Source organism: Procambarus clarkii, chromosome 37 (genome assembly GCF_040958095.1).
Source record: "Procambarus clarkii isolate CNS0578487 chromosome 37, FALCON_Pclarkii_2.0, whole genome shotgun sequence".
Taxonomy (NCBI): Eukaryota; Metazoa; Arthropoda; class Malacostraca; order Decapoda; family Cambaridae; genus Procambarus; species Procambarus clarkii.
The window spans coordinates 10763867-10783185 of NC_091186.1; the positions used below are offsets into that span (position 1 = coordinate 10763867).

The window sequence follows — 19319 nt, forward strand, 5'->3', positions numbered from 1 at the left end:
TGTTGGTGACAAGTGGTTGTGAAATAATGAATACTAGTCTGGAATGTACAATAGACAGTGCCTACCTTTGCAATATTAACGTGAATGTGGACGTTTTGCACACAACCTTTGTTTTAAGAGGACCAGAAGTGTCATGTAAGCTAACAGGTGGATTGTTATATTTAGTAGCTTAGCTTGAAGATAAGTGCAACACACAAGTTGTGACTCGCTACCTTATTCCATATAAGCCATTTCCTGAAATTGTAAAAAAAAAAAATGGGAATGATTAAAACATTTTTTTTACATACTGTGTATTATATATTAAATGTCAGCCACCCAGCGTGTGCTTTTTTCAAGCACACTTTTGTAAAACAACAAAACAATGAAGTGCAGTAGTCATTTTGTAAGGCACATGTTGTCTGTCTTGATTCATTACCCACACGAGGTGGCTCATGGTAACAGCCTTTTGAGTACCGTATAGTACCATTGTTCTTACCCTTAATGCACATCAGACATTTAATGTAGAATGGTCTTCAGGAACATGCTGCTAAAGTGAAGCTTGTATGAAATACCCATTGATTATGGCATACCTATATTGCTTGCTGATCATTTGATATTAACAGTTCCAATTTCTAAAGCATCAAATTAATCAGACTGTTGTCTTCATAATTTCAAAGCTTCATAAAAGCTTAGATGGCAAGTATGTTATTGGAGTGAAATGTTGTGACTGTTGGTTTTGCCAACCCACCAACCAGGTGTTGAAACCGCTGCCTTCCCCTTCAGATCCGACAGCTACGGCAGTGATGCTAAGATAATTACCAATCTTCTGCGTCTGGCTAAGGTTGAGATTGAGCCACTAACTCAAGTTGGCCAATTTCGAGCCAGCAGCAACACTCCACAGAGCGAAATTAATAAGTGTTCCACTGAAGCGTTAGACCAAGATTCTTCATTTCACAATGATGGAGGCGATGTAGATCCTCTGTCTCACAGTAATGATAGTCTGAGTGATATTTCTGAGGAAGAAGCTGGGCCAAGAGCTGGCTTAGTGCAGGGATTTTTTTCCCGAAATGCCCCAGAGAGGTTATCTAGTCTGTTCAAGCGAAGTGTGGACAGTGCTGATGAAAAGATTCGTGGATTCTGGAGAAGAAGTGGTAGTGTGAGCCGGTCCAGCAGTAAAGACTCGGTTAACTTGGAACAGGGTGTCACAGAGTATATTGATGGCATCAGGGAAGACTCTGTTAGCAAGAGTTATGAGAGTAAAAGTAGTGCAGATAGAAGCAGTGAGGAAAAGACTCTGGAACCCCCGAAGGCGAGTGATGTGGACGGCACACAAGTTAAGAGTAATGTGTTGCTTCTTCCTCAACGATCTCCTAATATTAATATCGACAGATCTTCCAATTATTCTCCCATACCATCTAGTCCTAAGCGTACTCCTATCACCGAAAATGATCCACTTGGAGCATTTAGCACATTTCAGGGAAGTGAGAACAATGACTCGGCATCTGGAGAAGGCCCACCCTCTAGTACCCATGATTCACCTTTGAGGCACAGTGCCACAAGTGATGAATCGGAGATGTCCTCTCTCAACTCTGGTCACGGTAGCCATCACCGTCGAGTGTCTCGTAGAGTTTCACGCAGTGCCACATTCACTGGCCGTAGCGGCCAGGACACAACGAAGCAACGTGTTGTACAACGATCATCAAATTCACTCTGGGCACTGTCTTCCACACCTAGTCCAACCAACACCTCCAAAACTTCTCACCCAACCCGTGCACATTCCTCTGAGCGTGCAGATCCCGATGACCCTGCCCACTCGGCTCTGGTGGCTTCAACGCCCACTTGGCCATCCCTTAAACTCTCCTTCAGGTAACATATGTCTTAACCGAAATCATTTTTAACTCCTAGTAACTTATTCTTCCTGGAATGGTGTATGAACTAATGGATCTTCAGCACTCCATAACTAGACTGACCCGACTCACTCGGCAACAACATTAGCGAAAAATGATTTAAGAATTCGGTGCTTATTGCCGCAGTGTGCGCGCTTTTAGTAAATGTAATCAATCACTGTAAAGTCTTTGTAAACAAGGATTACACGTTTTAATTTGGCAAAGATGGCAATTGTCATGATTGGAACTAAAATTCATTATTATTATTATTCTTTATATATTTTTGTTAGAAAATCAGGAAGCTCATGATATTTTTACTTTCCATTAAGTTGTTGTAGGTCAGACACAATACAAGTAACAGATAGAAGCGAGAAATTGATAGCATCCATTGACATGGCACAGGATTTCTTAAATCATTTTCCGTAGTTCATTGCAGCTCCATGCTTGCGTGTCTTGTACTTTACTCCAACTCTTGCCCATCTTATACGGTATAGTGTATTTTTGGCTTAAACAGTTAAGGCTCTTCCTAACGAATAATAAAATGCAGTGATTATAATTGTGCATTTTTTTTGCAATAGTCAATGCTCTTTCTAAACATACTTGACATGTGTAATAATTTTTGCAAGTTGAACAGCACATTTGTCTTGGTAGAAGAATACGAGATGTCAAATTAACAAGAGCTAATTTTAAACCTCATCGATCACTACAGTCTATACAATTTTGACAATAGTCATTTTATTTATCATTATTATTTTTGTCCTTTTTCAGTTACTGTGTTTGCTGTATAAGTATTTATTTAATTGTTTATTAATTTGAAGCACATAAGCCACTAGATGTCATATTTTAGATAATACTCACTGATGCATGCTTAATTATCTTGTTGTGGTTGGATACACCCTAGAGTAGACTTATGGCTATCTTCACACAATGTACGAGCTGCTCAGGAGACGTGCTTAGCAAGGAATAAGCTTGTGGAGGCAACATATGCGCCAGCTTAAGTCCAAATTTCTCTCTTTTTTTTTCTTTCATTTTGTTTGTAAACTATTCGTTTTGACCAAAAATTACCTACCTAATTGTTAAAATAAATCGGTTGTGCAATAGAAGGCAAAGAGAAGTTTGTGGGAAGGTCCCCCCTATGGTAGCTGAGGGAGCCCCTGAGGAGGCCCACCAGCAGCAGGAGGAGTTTCATTATATTCAGCGCTGGAGTTTTAGCGTGTGTGGAGGTGTGGAGGTGTATGTTGTCTGTCACTGGAGGTGTATGGAGAAGCACGTACACGTGTTGTTAGAGATGATGCAAGAGTGAATGAGAGGAATATTAGGTGTATTGAAATGTACAGTATTTTGATTTACATTTGTGTACGAGTACAACAAATGTGTATTAATAGTTAATTAATTGTGGATGTCAAATGATCATACCCTAATGAACATTTGTAATAATGTGAGAGTTGATAGGTTTTTCTGGAGGAGCCCTAGAGTGGCTCCCTTAACCTGAAGCTGCCTTGCTGAGACTGTCCCATGCTAAAGGGTCACATCAGTCATGAACTTTGTGTTTGACTTATCAGGGACCTGGCCTTATCATCTTCATTCTTTCGAGATCAAACAGCTTAATTCCCTGTCTGACCTTCTGCATGATCTGCTAATACAGCCTGGAGCTTGGTGTCCACAAACCTCAGGGAATGTATATTGGTATGTCCCTTTACATCCCAGATTTGGGAACTGGCTAGATTTCATTGTTGGGCATCAGGCTTACTGCTTCAGGGTTCTTCCCTGTGGCTTTAACCTGTCCCCCCACCCACCCTCGTGTGTGTACTAGATTGGAGTGGATTGTAGTGGTCCAGCTCCATCCTTTGGGTGTTTGTGGGTTGGCCTACCTCAATGATTGGTTGATTTGGGCCTCTTGGTCAGTCCATGTGTCAGCTTCTCATCATTGGGTATTGGATTGGCCCCAAGTGACTCACTGGTTAGGAGTAGATTATCCTGTACTTTGCCTGCTGGCCAAGGTTTGACTCTTGGCATTGTTCCAGTTTTTCCAATTCCACTTGTTTTGCCGCTCCTGGGACCAGTGAGTTTGGGCCCCGTGCACCCTACATTTGTTTTTGCTTCGCCAGCTTCCGCATTGTGTATTTCAAGCTTTAGTTCCATGGTGCCATCCTTCATCATTGCTCGATGTGTTCACAGATGCCACGGCTCTGGTTTGAGGTTTTGTGACCAATACCTACCAGGACACCCAGGGTCAGTGGTTGGGGCTGTTCCTTCGGGTATACAGTACAGTGCACGAGCTTGCAGCTGTGTGGCATGTGCTGTAGATGATTTGGCTTCCTCCATGCTCTAGCTCCACTTTGACTGCTTTCCAGGGTTCATTGCCTGAACCAAGGAGGGAGGGGGTGAAGAGTAGCTATAGTCCATTACCCTGTAGAGCTAAACACTTTGGGTAACTCAGCTTTTGGATTTTGGGGGTTTGATTCTCCTTGCAGTTCACATGTGGGGATTGTTCAATGTTCTTGCACACGGGGTAACTCGCTTTCGTCTTAATTCCACGGACTGAACCATCGACCACTCATTCACAGTTTTGTGTTTTGTGTTGCTTTTGGGTGTATCTCCCACCTTGGGGTCTCTTCTTTGTCCTAGTGCCTGTTTCATCCTCCCTGGTAAATCTCATTCTGGTCTCATTTTCTGGTTAGCTTCAGAAAGCCATCAGGGGAAGGGTCTCCCAGAATTCTAGTATTGAAGGTAATAAAACTTCTCTTTCTGCTAGAGCTCTGGTGGTTCCTCTATTTCCTCCCTCCCTCCTCGGTTTGTTGGCGAGTTGTTTATCAGCTCCAGAACAGAGATGGGAATCTGGCTGAGGGCAGGGACCAGGCCACCTGGTGGTGGCAAGCAGTACTAATGAGTTTTGTGCTAGTTTGAGTGAATCCCTTTACTCTGTGAATCATTTACAGAGATGTTTGGCAATTTTGAGGTTTTGTTTTCTGTGAACCCTTCAAGTTCTGTGTAAAGCCTTGCTGACTTCCTGGATGCTCTCCTGGTGGGGTGGCAAATTGTCACGCTCTCCCTGCATGTTTGTGAAGGGGCCAGGTTCTGGCTCTGGTCCCCAGTAGGCCGGAAAGTGTGTCTGTGACTGATGTGACCCTTTAGCATGGAATAATCTCAGTAAGAAAGCTTAAGGTTCAAGAAGCCACCGGGGCTCTACCAGAAAGAGGCATTTCATTACATTCAACGCTGGATTTTTGCTTAGGAAGAGTGTAATGTTTGGATAAATTCACGTAGGACATAGCAGCAATCTGCTACACATGCTAAGATAAATTTTCTTAGTACACACTAGTGAGTATAGTTACTGTGACATGACAGTGACACTAGTAGGTATAGTTAAGACATAAGTGATGCTAGCACATTACACTGAGCTTAATGAAACACACATGAAACTGGGTGGCCAAGTGGACAGCGCTCTAGACTCGTGGACCTAGGAACCTGGGTTCGATCCCCGCACCCAGCAGAGACAGATGGGCAGAGTTTCCTTTAACCCTGATGACCCTGTTACCTAGCAATAAATAGGTACCTGGGAGTTGGACAGCTGCTATGGGATGCTTCCTGGGTGTGTGTGTGTGTGGAGGGGGGGAAAAAAATAGTAGTTAGTATCAGTTGAGTGACAGTTGAGAGGTGGGCCGAAAGAGCAGAGCTTAACCCCCGCAAGCACAAATAGGTGAATACAGTACATGCAAAGCCAATTTGTTTTTGCAAGTAAGTATGGGCAGTTACCACAGAAAACAATAAAAATGTAACAACAGACAAATATATATATGGCATTCTATGGTTAAATACTGTTCCATCCACAACATTAAGAAGAAATGTGATGAAAGCATGTTGACAGAGATAATGGGACCCCAGGTATAAATGACTAGGATGCAGAGCATGAAGAGCTAGATCTCACTCCCCATTAATCACTGATCAGTAATAAATTTTAATATATTTTAATAAACAGTATGTAATTTTTAACAGAAAGATAAGAAACATGAATCTTCAAGATGTTCATTAACTATAAGTGTAATTAAAAGTAAAGTGGTCTCCTAATTTATTTATTTTTTCTTAATACAAATAGCAGTCAGTTGGATAAAGTTGCTTGACATTAGAGGGTGAAGATAGCCTGGATATAAATGAGTAGTTGTCAGTGAGAATCACGTGGTTGTAGAGCCTGTAATGGTGAGGATAACCCAATGTGATGTGTAGTCATTGTTGTGTTAGTCATATGTATAGCATGTGGTGTTACAGTAACAGTAGCAGTCGTCTCGGCCTGGCTTCCAACATGGCCTCCGTGGGTCTACGGCAAGCCACTAAGCAAATAGAGCAGCTACGAACTCAGTACATTCACCCGGCCATGGCCGATCTGGGCCAATACAGGTAAGTTTACAACCAATACCATAAATGGAAGCACAGCCAGTCCTATATACTGTATTGGTGGGTGGACAATACATTTTCACATTCAGTACTGAAATAGCAGTTTCATGACCAACTCTCAAGCTTTCAATACAATGCTTACATGGAGATTATTTTTGAACCTCTACTGAATTAAGCTTGTTATGTATATTCACAATCCATTTTAGTTTGTTACTATGAATCTCCAGATACTTAGAATAAAGTTTTTGTGCAATGTCAAAGTAACAGGTAAGTCCAATATATATTAGTAACAGGCATGGATGGAGAAGGTAAGATAGGTGATACAGTGTGTGTGTATTGACAGGAACAATATAATTACTGAAATGATGAAGGAATATAAGGGAAATTATGTTGCCCGAGTGGATATTTTAACAAGATGGTTATGGAGGGGTAGGAGTTGGCCTGCATGTTGGGCAGGGGGTTCATTCTTGGGTTTGGAGAACAGATTATTATTATGGTGACATTTTGATGTATGGGTGTAGTGGCTATACTGTAAGGATTCAATGTTGTCAATCTATGGTATTAGATTGCATTGTTTAGGAAACCTCCCTGTTCATTAAAAGCAAAGGATATTTAAAGATCAGGATAATTTATGGGAAAGAACTAGCATAGACAGCAAAAGTTAAGCAAATTTGACTTAAAGGAGGGGAGGTCCCTACATCTTGGTGGGAAAGGGGAAGAGATGAGCATGTGAGAGACATACAGGTACTAGAATGTAGAATATTAGCCATTATGTTGTGGAATAATAGTGTTGGCTCTTGTCAATGTTGTTAATGGAAAGGATGGCATTACTGATGCATTCTCTGTTGCCATTGATGCATTCTGTCATTATTGGTGTGTTCTCTCAATTTTTCAGTGATATAGATTTGGAGGAGTGTTTGCCAGGATCTGGTAGACAACATCTCTGCAGGTTCCCCCTTGCTTTCTCTCATACACTCTAGATTACCATATTTTGCACGTGCTCAATAAGCCTTTAATTTTGTTTTGCTTTTCTAGTTTCTCAAAAGTGATTTGCCTAATAAGCTGAATTTGAAATAGGACTGGTATTTTGTGTCTTGAATACACATGTTGAACCGTATTTCTCGGTGCATTTGCTATTGCCATGGCACTAGATGCAATAATTACTTCCAGGCATGATTGCAAAATGTTGCGGGGAAAATGTTAGCACAGGTAAGTGTGTGTAATTGTCCGAGAGGTTAGAGCTAGTCGTATTCTAATGGAATGCAAGCGTAAAATACTAGAGCCGTCACTCAAATACGAATTCGTCAGGTAACTCGCAAGAAAATAATTTTTTCAAAATCGGATTTTTCTTCCACAGTAAGTTAGGAAATTCATTGTAGTGCTTACATGGAAAACTATCAAAGACGTATAAATATTAGTTATTATTTATAGTTGGCCTCGGCATTGACTTTTGGTTAGCAAGGTGTAATAAAGGTCTTGGTATTAAGAATGCAAGTGACTTGTTAGTTGGTAGTAGCTATTATTAGATCATGCCTCTAACATTGCACAATCATTTTCTCTCCATTCATGCCATTATCCATTTATCAGCTAAAACAGTATTCGTTGTTTCCACGGTGAATCATGCAGGTACCATTGTACAGTATAATACTAATACTAATAATAATACTGTAATAATAATAATGATAAAATCAGTAGGAGCCTTGAGAATTTGAACCTGCACACACTAGGTGTTCCCAAGCACAATGCCTTAAACCTCTGAAACACTATATGACTCAAAAGTAATGCAACCTGGGATTCAATTGAATCCTCAGCAGTTGGAACATCAGGATCTGCAGGTTGGTACAAGAATTCAACCAACTACAAACCACTTGTTTGATGAAAGGGAGCAGTAGAACAACAGAAGTACACTTATATCGCATCAGGCTTGGATACCCATGTGCATGGGAAATGGGCTTACAGGTTCTGGAAGATGAGAGGAAATGTCGGCACTGTGGGGAAATGCCAGACAGACCACTGGAACATTACCTAATACAGTGCATAGTTACAAACCCATTAAGATTTTACTTTAAATTGAACAGAGCAGTTGTTGTTGTTAAACACATGGGACAAAATCTTACTGAAGCGACCATACGAGTCATAACTACTCGCACTCCGCCCAAGTAAAACAGAAACAAGCAACACTTAGTGGGCCAGCCAGAGGCTTAGGGCCCGTGCAGGAATATCCCTGAAAAAAACAAAAAATAAAAACAAAAAACTGAATCCTCTTGGAGTCTTGAGGCTTCCACTATGCATAAATAGTAAACTTTATGCATTTCAAATGTATAAAGAAATTGCATTATCATAATGTATCATTGAGAAAATAAATGATTTTCTCTTCTGATGGAAAGGGGGGGACTTGGGGTGGACGGTAGAGCAACAGTCTCACTTCATGCAGGTTGGCGTTCAGTCTCTGACCGTCCAATGGTTGGGCACCATTCCTCTACCCCATCCCATTTCAAATCTTTATCCTGATCCCTTCCAAGTGCTATATAGTCATAATGGCTTGGCCCTGATAATTCTCTCCTTCCCTCTTCTGGTAATTTCCTTCCCTTCATTGATACATCCTGTTAATGTGATTTCTTTGTGCATTAATAATAATACATAATAATAATTATTGAAAAATACAGAAGAATGATACAGTGGTTTCCTAATTGTCAAAGTATGCATTATTAATAAGGCTGTAACTGGGGGGGTCGAGGGAAACAGCGCTCTCTCGTCCATTATCCTGCCACCAGTTATGCTAATGAGGACAGGGTACACAGCTCTCTTTTGTCCATTATCCCGTCCCTAGTTAACTAATCTATAGTTACCCCAGGGCTACCACTGCAACCTCTCTAGTTCAACACCTTGTAACCTAGGTATTTGATTACCTAGGTATCCATGACTACAAGGTGCCATAACTTGATCAGCTACCAGCAAACTCTAGAGAACTCTAGAACATTTCACTGCCTATGAATGCATAAAAGAAACAAAGGGAAACAAATGAATAATGAAGTAATGAGTGAGGGTTTGGGGTAAGAGAGGAGGGAGGACTAGGAGGGAGGAGTGTGGTCAGGTGAAAAGGGAGAGTGAGAGAGAGGCAGACGAAGAGAAGGGAGTAGGGAATGAGTAGGAGGTAGTGGTAGAGGAAGAAGGGTAGATAAGTAGAAGTAGATACCTAGGTAATCAGATACCTAGGTTACAAGGTGTTGAACTAGGGAGGTTGCAGTGGTAGCTCTGGGGTAACTATAGATTAGTTAACTAGGGGCGGGATAATGGACAAAAGAGAGCTGTGTACCCTGTCCCCGTTAGCATACTGGTGGCGGGATAATGGACGAGAGAGAGCTGTTTCCCTCGACCCCCTGTTACAAGGCCACTAATATCCAAAGTGTTTCAAGCATAGCTTAAAAATAAGTGTGCAGTTATGTTAGGTGTGTTACTTGTTTAGGAATGTTGTCATTGGGTGGACATTGTCTTCTGGGCTAGCACAACTGAACGTGGTGAGTAATGCTTGGGTGTCAACATCTGCACCAGGTGTATTTATGTTGATCATAATATCATAGCGCATCTCATCGCCCTTGTGTCAAAACTTGTCTGGGGGCTGGAGACGTTTTGTTATTCTCTGCCTCTCGTTATTATGTTGCTGATAAGAGAAGGCAGTTTTTTTGTTTAACCGATTTTAGATTTTGAATGTCATTTAGATTTTTTTTTTAACAGTATTGTATCACAGTAATGAATGAAATTTAATAAAAGATAATAAAGTCCTTACATTTTACGGTTACGAGTGTGATGATCGCTAGAGGCGTTTGAATTAGAGTAATGGGATAAAGGGTTTAGTTTCATGATGAGGTATTTAGTTAAAACTTTCTAGATGTACTGTACAATAATTGGACAGCTTCATAAAATGGAATCTTCCTTGGTGCATAAGAATCCGAAAGCTTCATAAAATTTTGTTGGGCTCTAGATTCCATCACTGGACCTCACGCTCAGATTCTATCATTATTAAAACCATAATAATAATAATTAATGATAATAGTAAAACTAAACTGTTTGCTACAATAAAAATTTGGACATTGTGAAGTTGTTAGTACTATAATATCAGAAAATGTGCACTTGATTCAATCAGCAAATCCCTTCAAGTTGATGTTCCTTAGGTGTTGGGTCTCAGGTCCAATGCTATAAAATAGCAAGAATATAATAATAATAATAATAATAATAATAATGAGAAAATCCACTGGGTCTGTGAGGTGACACTAACCAGCAACCAAGGCTGACAACGCCTTGGTTGAAGGGCAGACTACTTTACTTTACCTTTCAACCCAGTGCTTGGGGGCCTTGTGTAAAACTTGGACTGGCTTTAGGAGGGGCCTCCAGACTTTGTGTGATTTCAGTAGAAATCGTGTTGTAAGACTTTAACAAGTCAGCGATGGTACAGTGGTAGAGTGCGGCTGGCACCGCCTTGGTCGCAGGTTCGCGTCGCCTCGCAGCCCCGGTGGATTTTCTCATTGATGTATATCATGTTAGTGTGATTTTCTGTGTGAAATAATAATAATAATAATAATAATAATAATACTGTACAGTATTATACTTTAGTGCAAGAAATACTGTCCAATATATAGGTTTTAGATTTTTCTTTCAGTCGGTCAGCTATGTCACATGGTGCAACTTTGCTGTATGGTGCTTCAGTGACGAGTACTGCTCCAGACTTACATGAAATTTACCTGAAGCAAGAATATAATATTAATGGTAGAAGTTTGTTTCAGCCTAGTAGCTTTCTATAGTAAATTGTAAAGCCCTTCTACATCAATTAGTAATTGATCAGAGCTTGGTGCCCTAACATTGCTTGAAATATTTCAGCCCTAGTAACTTCAATTACCGGAAGAATGAACTGATATCTGGCGGCCTCAGTAGTGTGAAGTCGGCAGTAACGTCACTCTCCAAGAAATATAATGAAATTCGTGAGGCTATGACCGCCACCAACACCCCCGTGAGAGGGGGCATGTACAGGTAAGGCTCTATCACCTTTGTGTGTCTGCTGTCTACAAATAATTTGAATGAAAACAAAAATTAATCAAAATTACTCATGAAACAAAAGATTTATTTTCCCTATTTTGACAGCTACAGTAACTTGTATTTATGAAAGCTAACTTTTAATCTATATGTATTATGTATATTGCGAAGAAAAAAAATGTATTCTGTGTATTGCGGGGGAAAAGTATTAACGTCAAGAAGACCTCTACTGCGGTATAGACTTTTCAGCACTTAACCCTTATAATTTGAAACACTGTAAAAAAGAAAGGTACAGTATATCACTTTTCAAAAAAAAAAAATATTTAATAGTCAGAGTTTTAATATATATTAAAAAATGAGAGTTTGCTGGAGTAAGAGATTAGGTAAAGGGTGTTAGGTTAGCTTAGCTTATCAAGAACATAGCATTAGCATCAAAGATTTAAGGCCTTCAGTTTATTTCTAGCAAATATCGGCAATATTGCTCTTGCCAAAATCGGTAATATAAAAAAAGTAGTTTTTCTTTTGTTTCCACACCGTTTCCAAATGGTGTTTGGAAAAGCAGGTTATGAGGGCAATGTTGGTTTGAACACTGGACGATGCAGTAGCACCAGGGCAGAGGTGCTTTTGGAATTGTTAAAAATGAAGGTGTTTCTTGCATATACAGGACAACAACATTTGTATAATTGCTGTGTGTTCTATCATAATGTGTTAGTGTAAAAACATTTTGTTTTTAAGTGTAATCTGAATTCTGTATTACTGTATATATTCTAGAAGAAACACCTGTTAATGTTCTTAAAAGTATGCAAATTTGTTTCAGCTGCAGCACCAGTATGCCAACATCCAGCTTCTTTGATAACTATTTTCGGTAAATGGCTGCGTGGGCTTAATGATATAGTATGCTAATAGATGCCAGTGTGGGCTTAATGATGTATAGTATGCTAATAGATGCCAGTGTGGGCTTAACAATGATCGGTGTTGTAGACAGATGTAGTTGGAGCTTGTAGTAAAGTGTTCGTGTTGTGTACCACCACTTGATAACGTATATCATTTGCAAGGTTCAAAATCTACAGTCGGTCACTTCTGGCTGCCTGAGTTGCATCTCAAAGTTGATTAATCTCCTTCTAGACGATTGAACTTGGTATCTGTTAACAGCTACAGTAGTTGTTAAGTATTGTATGTTTAATATATAGCATTGGCTTTATGGATTTACTCTATTAACATAACTGGTGCTGAGAGTCATGATAATGGGGCTGAAAATAAATAACCAAATATTGTTACTTTCTTTTCATGTGTGGAGGGGGGGGAGGTTTATTTAATTTAAATGATGTGCCTATATTTTGTGATGTTGAAGTCCTAATCCTTAATTTTGTCACTATTTCATAGAAATAAAAGTATTAGTTAATTACGTTGAAGTGATTGTAATTGCCAGATTCTGGTGAGCTTTCATTTTCAGATATATTGGTGGGTTTGTTAACTATTCTCTAGCACCTGTTTGGAACATTTGTGGTGGGTAGGATTGTGTGGTGCAATGACCTCCCTAAGAGCAGTTGAACATGAAAATAGAGGAAACTGCAGAAGGCCTATTGGCCCATACGAGGATACGAGGTTGTCGTTTTTGTTTATGGACAGTATACACAGGTGATGGTGTTCCGCATCCTTTTTCTCTCAGGTGCTTCGCCTGTCTCGCTGCTCTTATCTCTCCAGTCCGAGCCCCGTAGATACTGGGGGGGTGTTCTAGATTACCGATATGAGGTGGACGCATAGTTTTTCTAAGCATGCGGGTGTGGGGCACTGCATTCGCCTCTACCCTACTCTTCTCCTGCACGTGCGGCTCTGGCCTTTTTCCACTAACGGTGCTCCCGGAATATTCTCGGTTCAGATGTGTCGTGACACGTTAGTGCCTACACTCTGCAGATGAGTTTATGCGGTCGGGCTTCTCTTTCGGCCAGGTGCTGGTTCATGGTTTTTGGATGAGTGTTGGGGACTAGTAGTGGCATTTTGTTTGTCCCATTGCGTGCTTCTTCCTGTGGCCTTCCTTGTTCGTCTGTGTTATTTTTTACACGGTGGGGCTCGGCCCCGTCTTTCGAGGGCCCCGTCTCTCGAGGTCTAATCTTGGACACTCATTCCTTGACCGTCGTGCAGTGCCTGGCTGAGCCCTTTCATGTACATTGGATTCTGTGTGTGTAGTAGGTCATGTCCCTTTCGTTCCCGATTGCTGCCTGTCTTCTTCGTTCCTCATCTTCCTTCTACACTTTTGTACTCACCTAGTTGTGTTTGCGGGGGTTGAGCTCTGGCTCTTTGGTCTCGCCTCTCAACTGTCAATGAACCGGTGTACAGATTCCTGAGCCTACTGGGCTCTGTTGGCGGCCTCTTGTCCGTAGCTGCTGGTTCTTGGACTGTCTTTCTGGTCTTTTTCTTGCATTTTTCCATTTTTTCTCCTCTCCTACACATTGTTGTGTGCTTTAGTATGTTCTTCTTGGCTCTACTAACGCTAGGTTGGACTTTGTCTATGTTCAGTTCCCTACTTTTGTACCACCCCTGTGTTCAGTTATGGTCCTGTGTTTTCATCTTCTCCTTATTTGGCACTTCCAGCTTCTGGGTTGCCCTGTATGCTGGTGGATGTAACTTCTGTTCTTCCTCTCCTGCCCCTTCAGTTTCTTTTCGTTGGGCCGCCAGGTGCTAGGTTTCAGGCCCTGGCTCCGGCCTTTTTCTTCCTTTTTGGGTGGTGCATGTTTGTTTTCGTGCTGTTCACATCCTGGTTTGTTCTCCTCATACCTTACTTGGTATTGCGTGCTTTCTTCTGCCTTGCTGGGGCTGCGTTCACCGCTCTTGTGGGATGTGGTGTCCCTGCTTTTCGCTTTGCATTTCGGCTCACGATGCTCGCTTCATCTTTGGCCTCGGCCTGGATCCTGGCTCTTTGTTTTTTCGTCGCAATTTTGTCCTTGCTGTTTGCGGTGTCTGCGTTTCGGCGTTTTTCTGCTTGCAGCTTCTAATTGTCATCCGTTGCCGGACTTGTTGGTCCTTCCGGGGTCCTGGGGGTTTCTTCCCGGATGGGGCTTTTCTGTTCGCCCTAGTTGGTTCTCTCCTGGCTTGTCAGGTTTGTGTTCCTGGTTTACCCTGCCAGTTTGCATTTTCCTGATATCGCAGTGTCACTTCTTAAGAGTCTCACATCGGAACCACAGTGTCTCGATCTCCTGGCGAGCTCGCTAGCATTGGGAAGTTTTCTGTACGGCAGATATTCCATCTGGTTCCTTGCTGCCTTGGGTTTCTGGCTCAGCTTGCTCGGAGTTCGCACCCGAGGTTTTCCCGCGGCTCCGCCTCTTCCTATGCTCGATCGGTCCATGGCGGGGCTGGTTCAGTTCTGCCTCAAGTCTCTCGCCATTTGTTGGTGTTCAGGTGGCTTCGTTAATGGTGTCCCACCTGCGTGCTTCGTCTCGGTGGCGGTGTGGGGTTTTTTAGCGGTCCTCCCTTTTTTCTTTTTGTCCCTTCGTAGGTTTGCTGTGTTTTGTTGGCATGGTCTTGTCCTTCTCTTGTGGAGGTTCAGGGCCATCATCTTACCACATACTGTCGCCTTGTCTCATGCGGCGTTGGCGGAGCTGCTCCGGGTTGCTTCGGTTTTGGTGTTCACTCTGCACCAATTCCCGAGCTGCCTCTGGCGTGGTTCACCCCCAGCCTGATCTTGTGCCACTTGAGCCATCCTGCTTCTTGGATTGGGTGCTCTCTTTTCTTCTCCTCAGTTTGTTTTGGCCCCTTTGATTCTGGATTGTTTTCAGAGGCTCTTTTTTTCTTGTTGGTGTTGGTCTCTGAGGGTCGGGTCGGGGTGCTTCATTCTCCTCCAACGCCAGGGTTTTTGGCTCTTTTGGTCCTTGTGATAGGTTTGTTCGCTTGCAACCGTCTCCTTCTTTTTTAGCGAAGACTAACGGCTGCTTTCCGGAGGGGTCCTTGGGTTGTTGATGTTGGTTGGTCTGGCTGGGGGTGCATCATGTGTTGTGTTCGGTTGCGCCACTTCGCCGTTCTTTGTGTACCACGGCTGCTGTGACCAGGGTCACGCTGTGGGTTGTTTCGGTTTCCCTTCTTCCCTGTTCCAGGGTGCGGTTCTTTCGGGTCGTCTGCGGGGGTGGCTCGGTCCAACCAGGCTGCTGTCTATCCCCGTGCCCATGACGTTTGTAGGTTGGTTATGCATTCCTTCGTTGATGTTCCTGGGCCTTGTCTGGCCTGTGTGGCCTTGAGTTGGCAGTTGTAGTCTTTTGTCTCCGCTTCGTTTTGGGGAGTGAGGGCCTTCCACCTCCCGGGTTAGAGCCCTCTTGTTTTCATCTTTAGATAGGTAGCTCTGGGGAGCCGATGGGGCTTGCCCCAGAAAACCAGCATTGAATGTAATGAAACACCATTTTCTGGGTGAGACCCGGAAGCTCCCTGGCAACCCTCCCTCCCTCCCAGTCGGGGGATTTTTTGCGTGTTTTGATATCCAGCCTCAGAACTGGGGTTTTGGGTTGCCGGTGTGAGGTGGTCTGGGGCTCCATCCCCCAGCTCTCTCCTCTTTGGAGGGAGGGTGACCACCTTTGATGGACTTGAGGATTATTACAGGGCTATGAAAACAACCAGTCTGTTGTCATGTTTGACACTTCTACAATTTGGCTGGGCCCTGATGTTCTTACTAGAGTGAATGAACTCCTGGCATATCCTCTTACTACTCTACTTTCAGTGGTGATAGAGTGCCTCCACTTTAAGGGTTATGGGGATGTAATAATATATACAGGCATGTGCAAAAACTGCCGCGAATGAATTTAATATACAGTATACTATATATGTACTCCACAACAACTTACGTCCTTTATGTACACTGAAAGAATTGCTTTACAAAGTATCACTTTTCCCACTTTGTAGTTGGTATTTACATAACTATTTCCAGTTCATGTAGTTACAAATGTTCACTGCCTTTTCTGGCAAAATCTGAAGTTATATACCCATCACTGTAATCCATGTCACACTCCCTCAGCACATAGAACGAGAGGATCGGACAGACAGTGTCTTTGATTAATAGGATGGAGACACCATTTTCTCCTGACGAATGACAACACGACATTTGTGAATGTTTGCCCACCAAACTGTTTTGTGACTTGTTTGCAGTTATTCGGCCTTCTGTAAAATATATACATATGAATATATAAACCTCGAAATCACTTCACGGTGGCAGCAAATTCCTAACGGCCACTAGGCCCTTATAAGCCAGAGTGAGTCTGGGGATGCAAGATCAACCCATGCTAAGAGGAAGTATCCACTACATAGATGAAGTGCCACAAAACAAGCAACTGCTTGGAGAAGTGTTTGTAGCCCTGATGATTGTGAATATCATTCAAGAAGAAACTGGAAATCTCAAGTCCTGTGCTGTCATCTGGTGGCAGTCAGGTGCATCAATCAGAATATTTACCCCTATTTGTTTGCCTTGTTTACCGAGAGATACTTAATTTGCTTTAAGCTGTAGCTGCTTGCTTTTACTTATGTATGCCCAAATATCTCCCATAATCTCTACCTCTTAGTACAAATTATGCTACTCCATCAAGAAATATGTCGACCATATCTGTTACTTCCAATTGTCAGTATTCATATTTGGCTCACTTGCCAAGCCACGTGAACTTCACATGGTACTAGAGATTAAACCTGAAGTTGTCTTTTACAAGGTGTTGTTGTGTTGCTTCAATTTGTCATGTCATTGTAGTGTGGCTTCAAGTTGTCGTGTGGCTTCAAGTTGTCGTGTGGCTTCAGGTTGTCGTGTTGCTTCAGGTTGTCGTGTGGCTTCAAGTTGTCGTGTGGCTTCAGGTTGTCGTGTGGCTTCAAGTTGTCGTGTGGCTTCAGGTTGTCGTGTGGCTTCAGGTTGTCGTGTGGCTTCAGGTTGTCGTGTGGCTTCAGGTTGTCGTGTGGCTTCAGGTTGTCGTGTGGCTTCAGGTTGTCGTGTGGCTTCAGGTTGTCGTGTGGCTTCAGGTTGTCGTGTTGCTTCAGGTTGTCGTGTGGCTTCAAGTTGTCGTGTGGCTTCAAGTTGTCGTGTGGCTTCAAGTTGTCGTGTTGCTTCAGGTTGTCGTGTTGCTTCAGGTTGTCGTGTTGCTTCAGGTTGTCGTGTTGCTTCAGGTTGTCGTGTGGCTTCAGGTTGTCGTGTTGCTTCAGGTTGTCGTGTTGCTTCAGGTTGTCGTGTGGCTTCAAGTTGTCGTGTTGCTTCAGGTTGTCGTGTGGCTTCAAGTTGTCGTGTGGCTTCAGGTTGTCGTGTTGCTTCAGGTTGTCGTGTTGCTTCAGGTTGTCGTGTGGCTTCAGGTTGTCGTGTTGCTTCAGGTTGTCGTGTTGCTTCAGGTTGTCGTGTGGCTTCAGGTTGTCGTGTGGCTTCAAGTTGTCGTGTGGCTTCAGCTTGTCGTGTGGCTTCAGGTTGTCGTGTGGCTTCAGGTTGTCGTGTTGCTTCAGGTTGTCGTGTTGCTTCAGGTTGTCGTGTTGCTTCAGGTTGTCGTGTTGCTTCAGGTTGTCGTGTTGCTTCAGGTTGTCGTGTTGCTTCAGGTTGTCGTGTTGCTTCAGGTTGTCGTGTGGCTTCAAGTTGTCGTGTGGCTTCAGGTTGTCGTGTGGCTTCAAGTTGTCGTGTTGCTTCAGGTTGTCGTGTTGCTTCAGGTTGTCGTGTGGCTTCAGGTTGTCGTGTGGCTTCAAGTTGTCGTGTTGCTTCAGGTTGTCGTGTTGCTTCAGGTTGTCGTGTGGCTTCAAGTTGTCGTTTGGCTTCAAGTTGTCTTTACCTGAGGAACTATTTTGTGTTTGTGGTGGTGGAGTTGACACCATTACTTTATCCGTTAAACCAAATGAGCAAAATATATATATAGAGATGCCAGGAGGTTAATACCATCCTGTTTTCCTCCCTTAAAGGTACAGTGCATCATAGTTCCTGAAGTTGGCAAGTAGAACAAATGTTTTTATTCCATTTAGAGCAAATGGTGGGCTCAGAATATTTTGTGCAATTTCCTTGTACATGCAGTGAATACATGCAGTACACATACATATTCTGTTATTTACTTACCATCACAACAACAACAATTTATTTTCTAATAATGTATATAACAAATCTGAATTTGGTGTTGATAATTGTATTTCAAAGGTGTAATTTCAGTGACATTGTTGTACCTTTATCAACAGTGGGCGTACAGGGGATGGCGATGGCGATGAAGACAGCCTCGACGGCTTTTGGAGTAGAAGAGAGTCGACAGACGTGCAAGGTATAGAGCCGTTGGACGCCCCCGGAGCCATCTTTCTTGGAGGTAAAGTGCCACCTGCTACTTTTGGGAATGGTTTGTATGGTTGTGTTGTACGTGCTGTCTTGGCACCACAGTGTGGTCAAGAAGACCAGCCACATGTCTTGGCACCACAGTGTGGTCAAGAAGACCAGCCACATGTCTAGGCACCACAGTGTGGTCGAGAAGACCAGCCACATGTCTTGGCACCACAGTGTGGTCAAGAAGACCAGCCACATGTCTAGGCACCACAGTGTGGTCAAGAAGACCAGCCACATGTCTAGGCACCACAGTGTGGTCAAGAAGACCAGCCACATGTCTAGGCACTACAGTGTGGTCGAGAAGACCAGCCACATGTGTAGGCACCACAGTGTGGTCGAAGACCAGCCACATGTCTAGGCACTACAGTGTGGTCGAGAAGACCAGCCACATGTCTAGGCACCACAGTGTGGTCAAGAAGACCAGCCACATGTCTAGGCACCACAGTGTGGTCAAGAAGACCAGCCACATGTCTAGGCACCACAGTGTAGTCAAGAAGACCATCCACATGTCTAGGCACTACAGTGTGGTCGAGAAGACCAGCCACATGTGTAGGCACCACAGTGTGGTCGAGAAGACCAGCCACATGTCTAGGCACTACAGTGTGGTCGAGAAGACCAGCCACATGTCTAGGCACTACAGTGTGGTCGAGAAGACCAGCCACATGTCTAGGCACCACAGTGTGGTCGAGAAGACCAGCCACATGTCTAGGCACTACAGTGTGGTCGAGAAGACCAGCCAC

General features: G+C 43.0%; 1 protein-coding gene across 11 annotated transcripts in view; it reads left to right on the top strand.

The window, feature by feature from the left end:
- The window catches only part of Crag (DENN domain-containing protein Crag), a 137389-nt gene that overhangs the window by 97469 nt on the left and 20601 nt on the right, over window positions 1-19319 (top strand). For 6 of the 11 annotated variants that reach the window (XM_045754543.2, XM_069337115.1, XM_069337116.1 and 3 more), the window contains 4 exons: window positions 763-1845; window positions 6132-6260; window positions 11133-11282; window positions 18444-18565. In XM_045754543.2, coding sequence (XP_045610499.2) covers window positions 763-1845; window positions 6132-6260; window positions 11133-11282; window positions 18444-18565 — 1484 coding nt within the window. Of the gene's footprint in view, window positions 1-762; window positions 1846-6131; window positions 6261-11132; window positions 11283-12102; window positions 12170-18443; window positions 18566-19319 lie in introns of those variants that run through there. The other 5 variants (XM_069337118.1, XM_069337121.1, XM_069337120.1 and 2 more) reach the window with 4 other exon arrangements.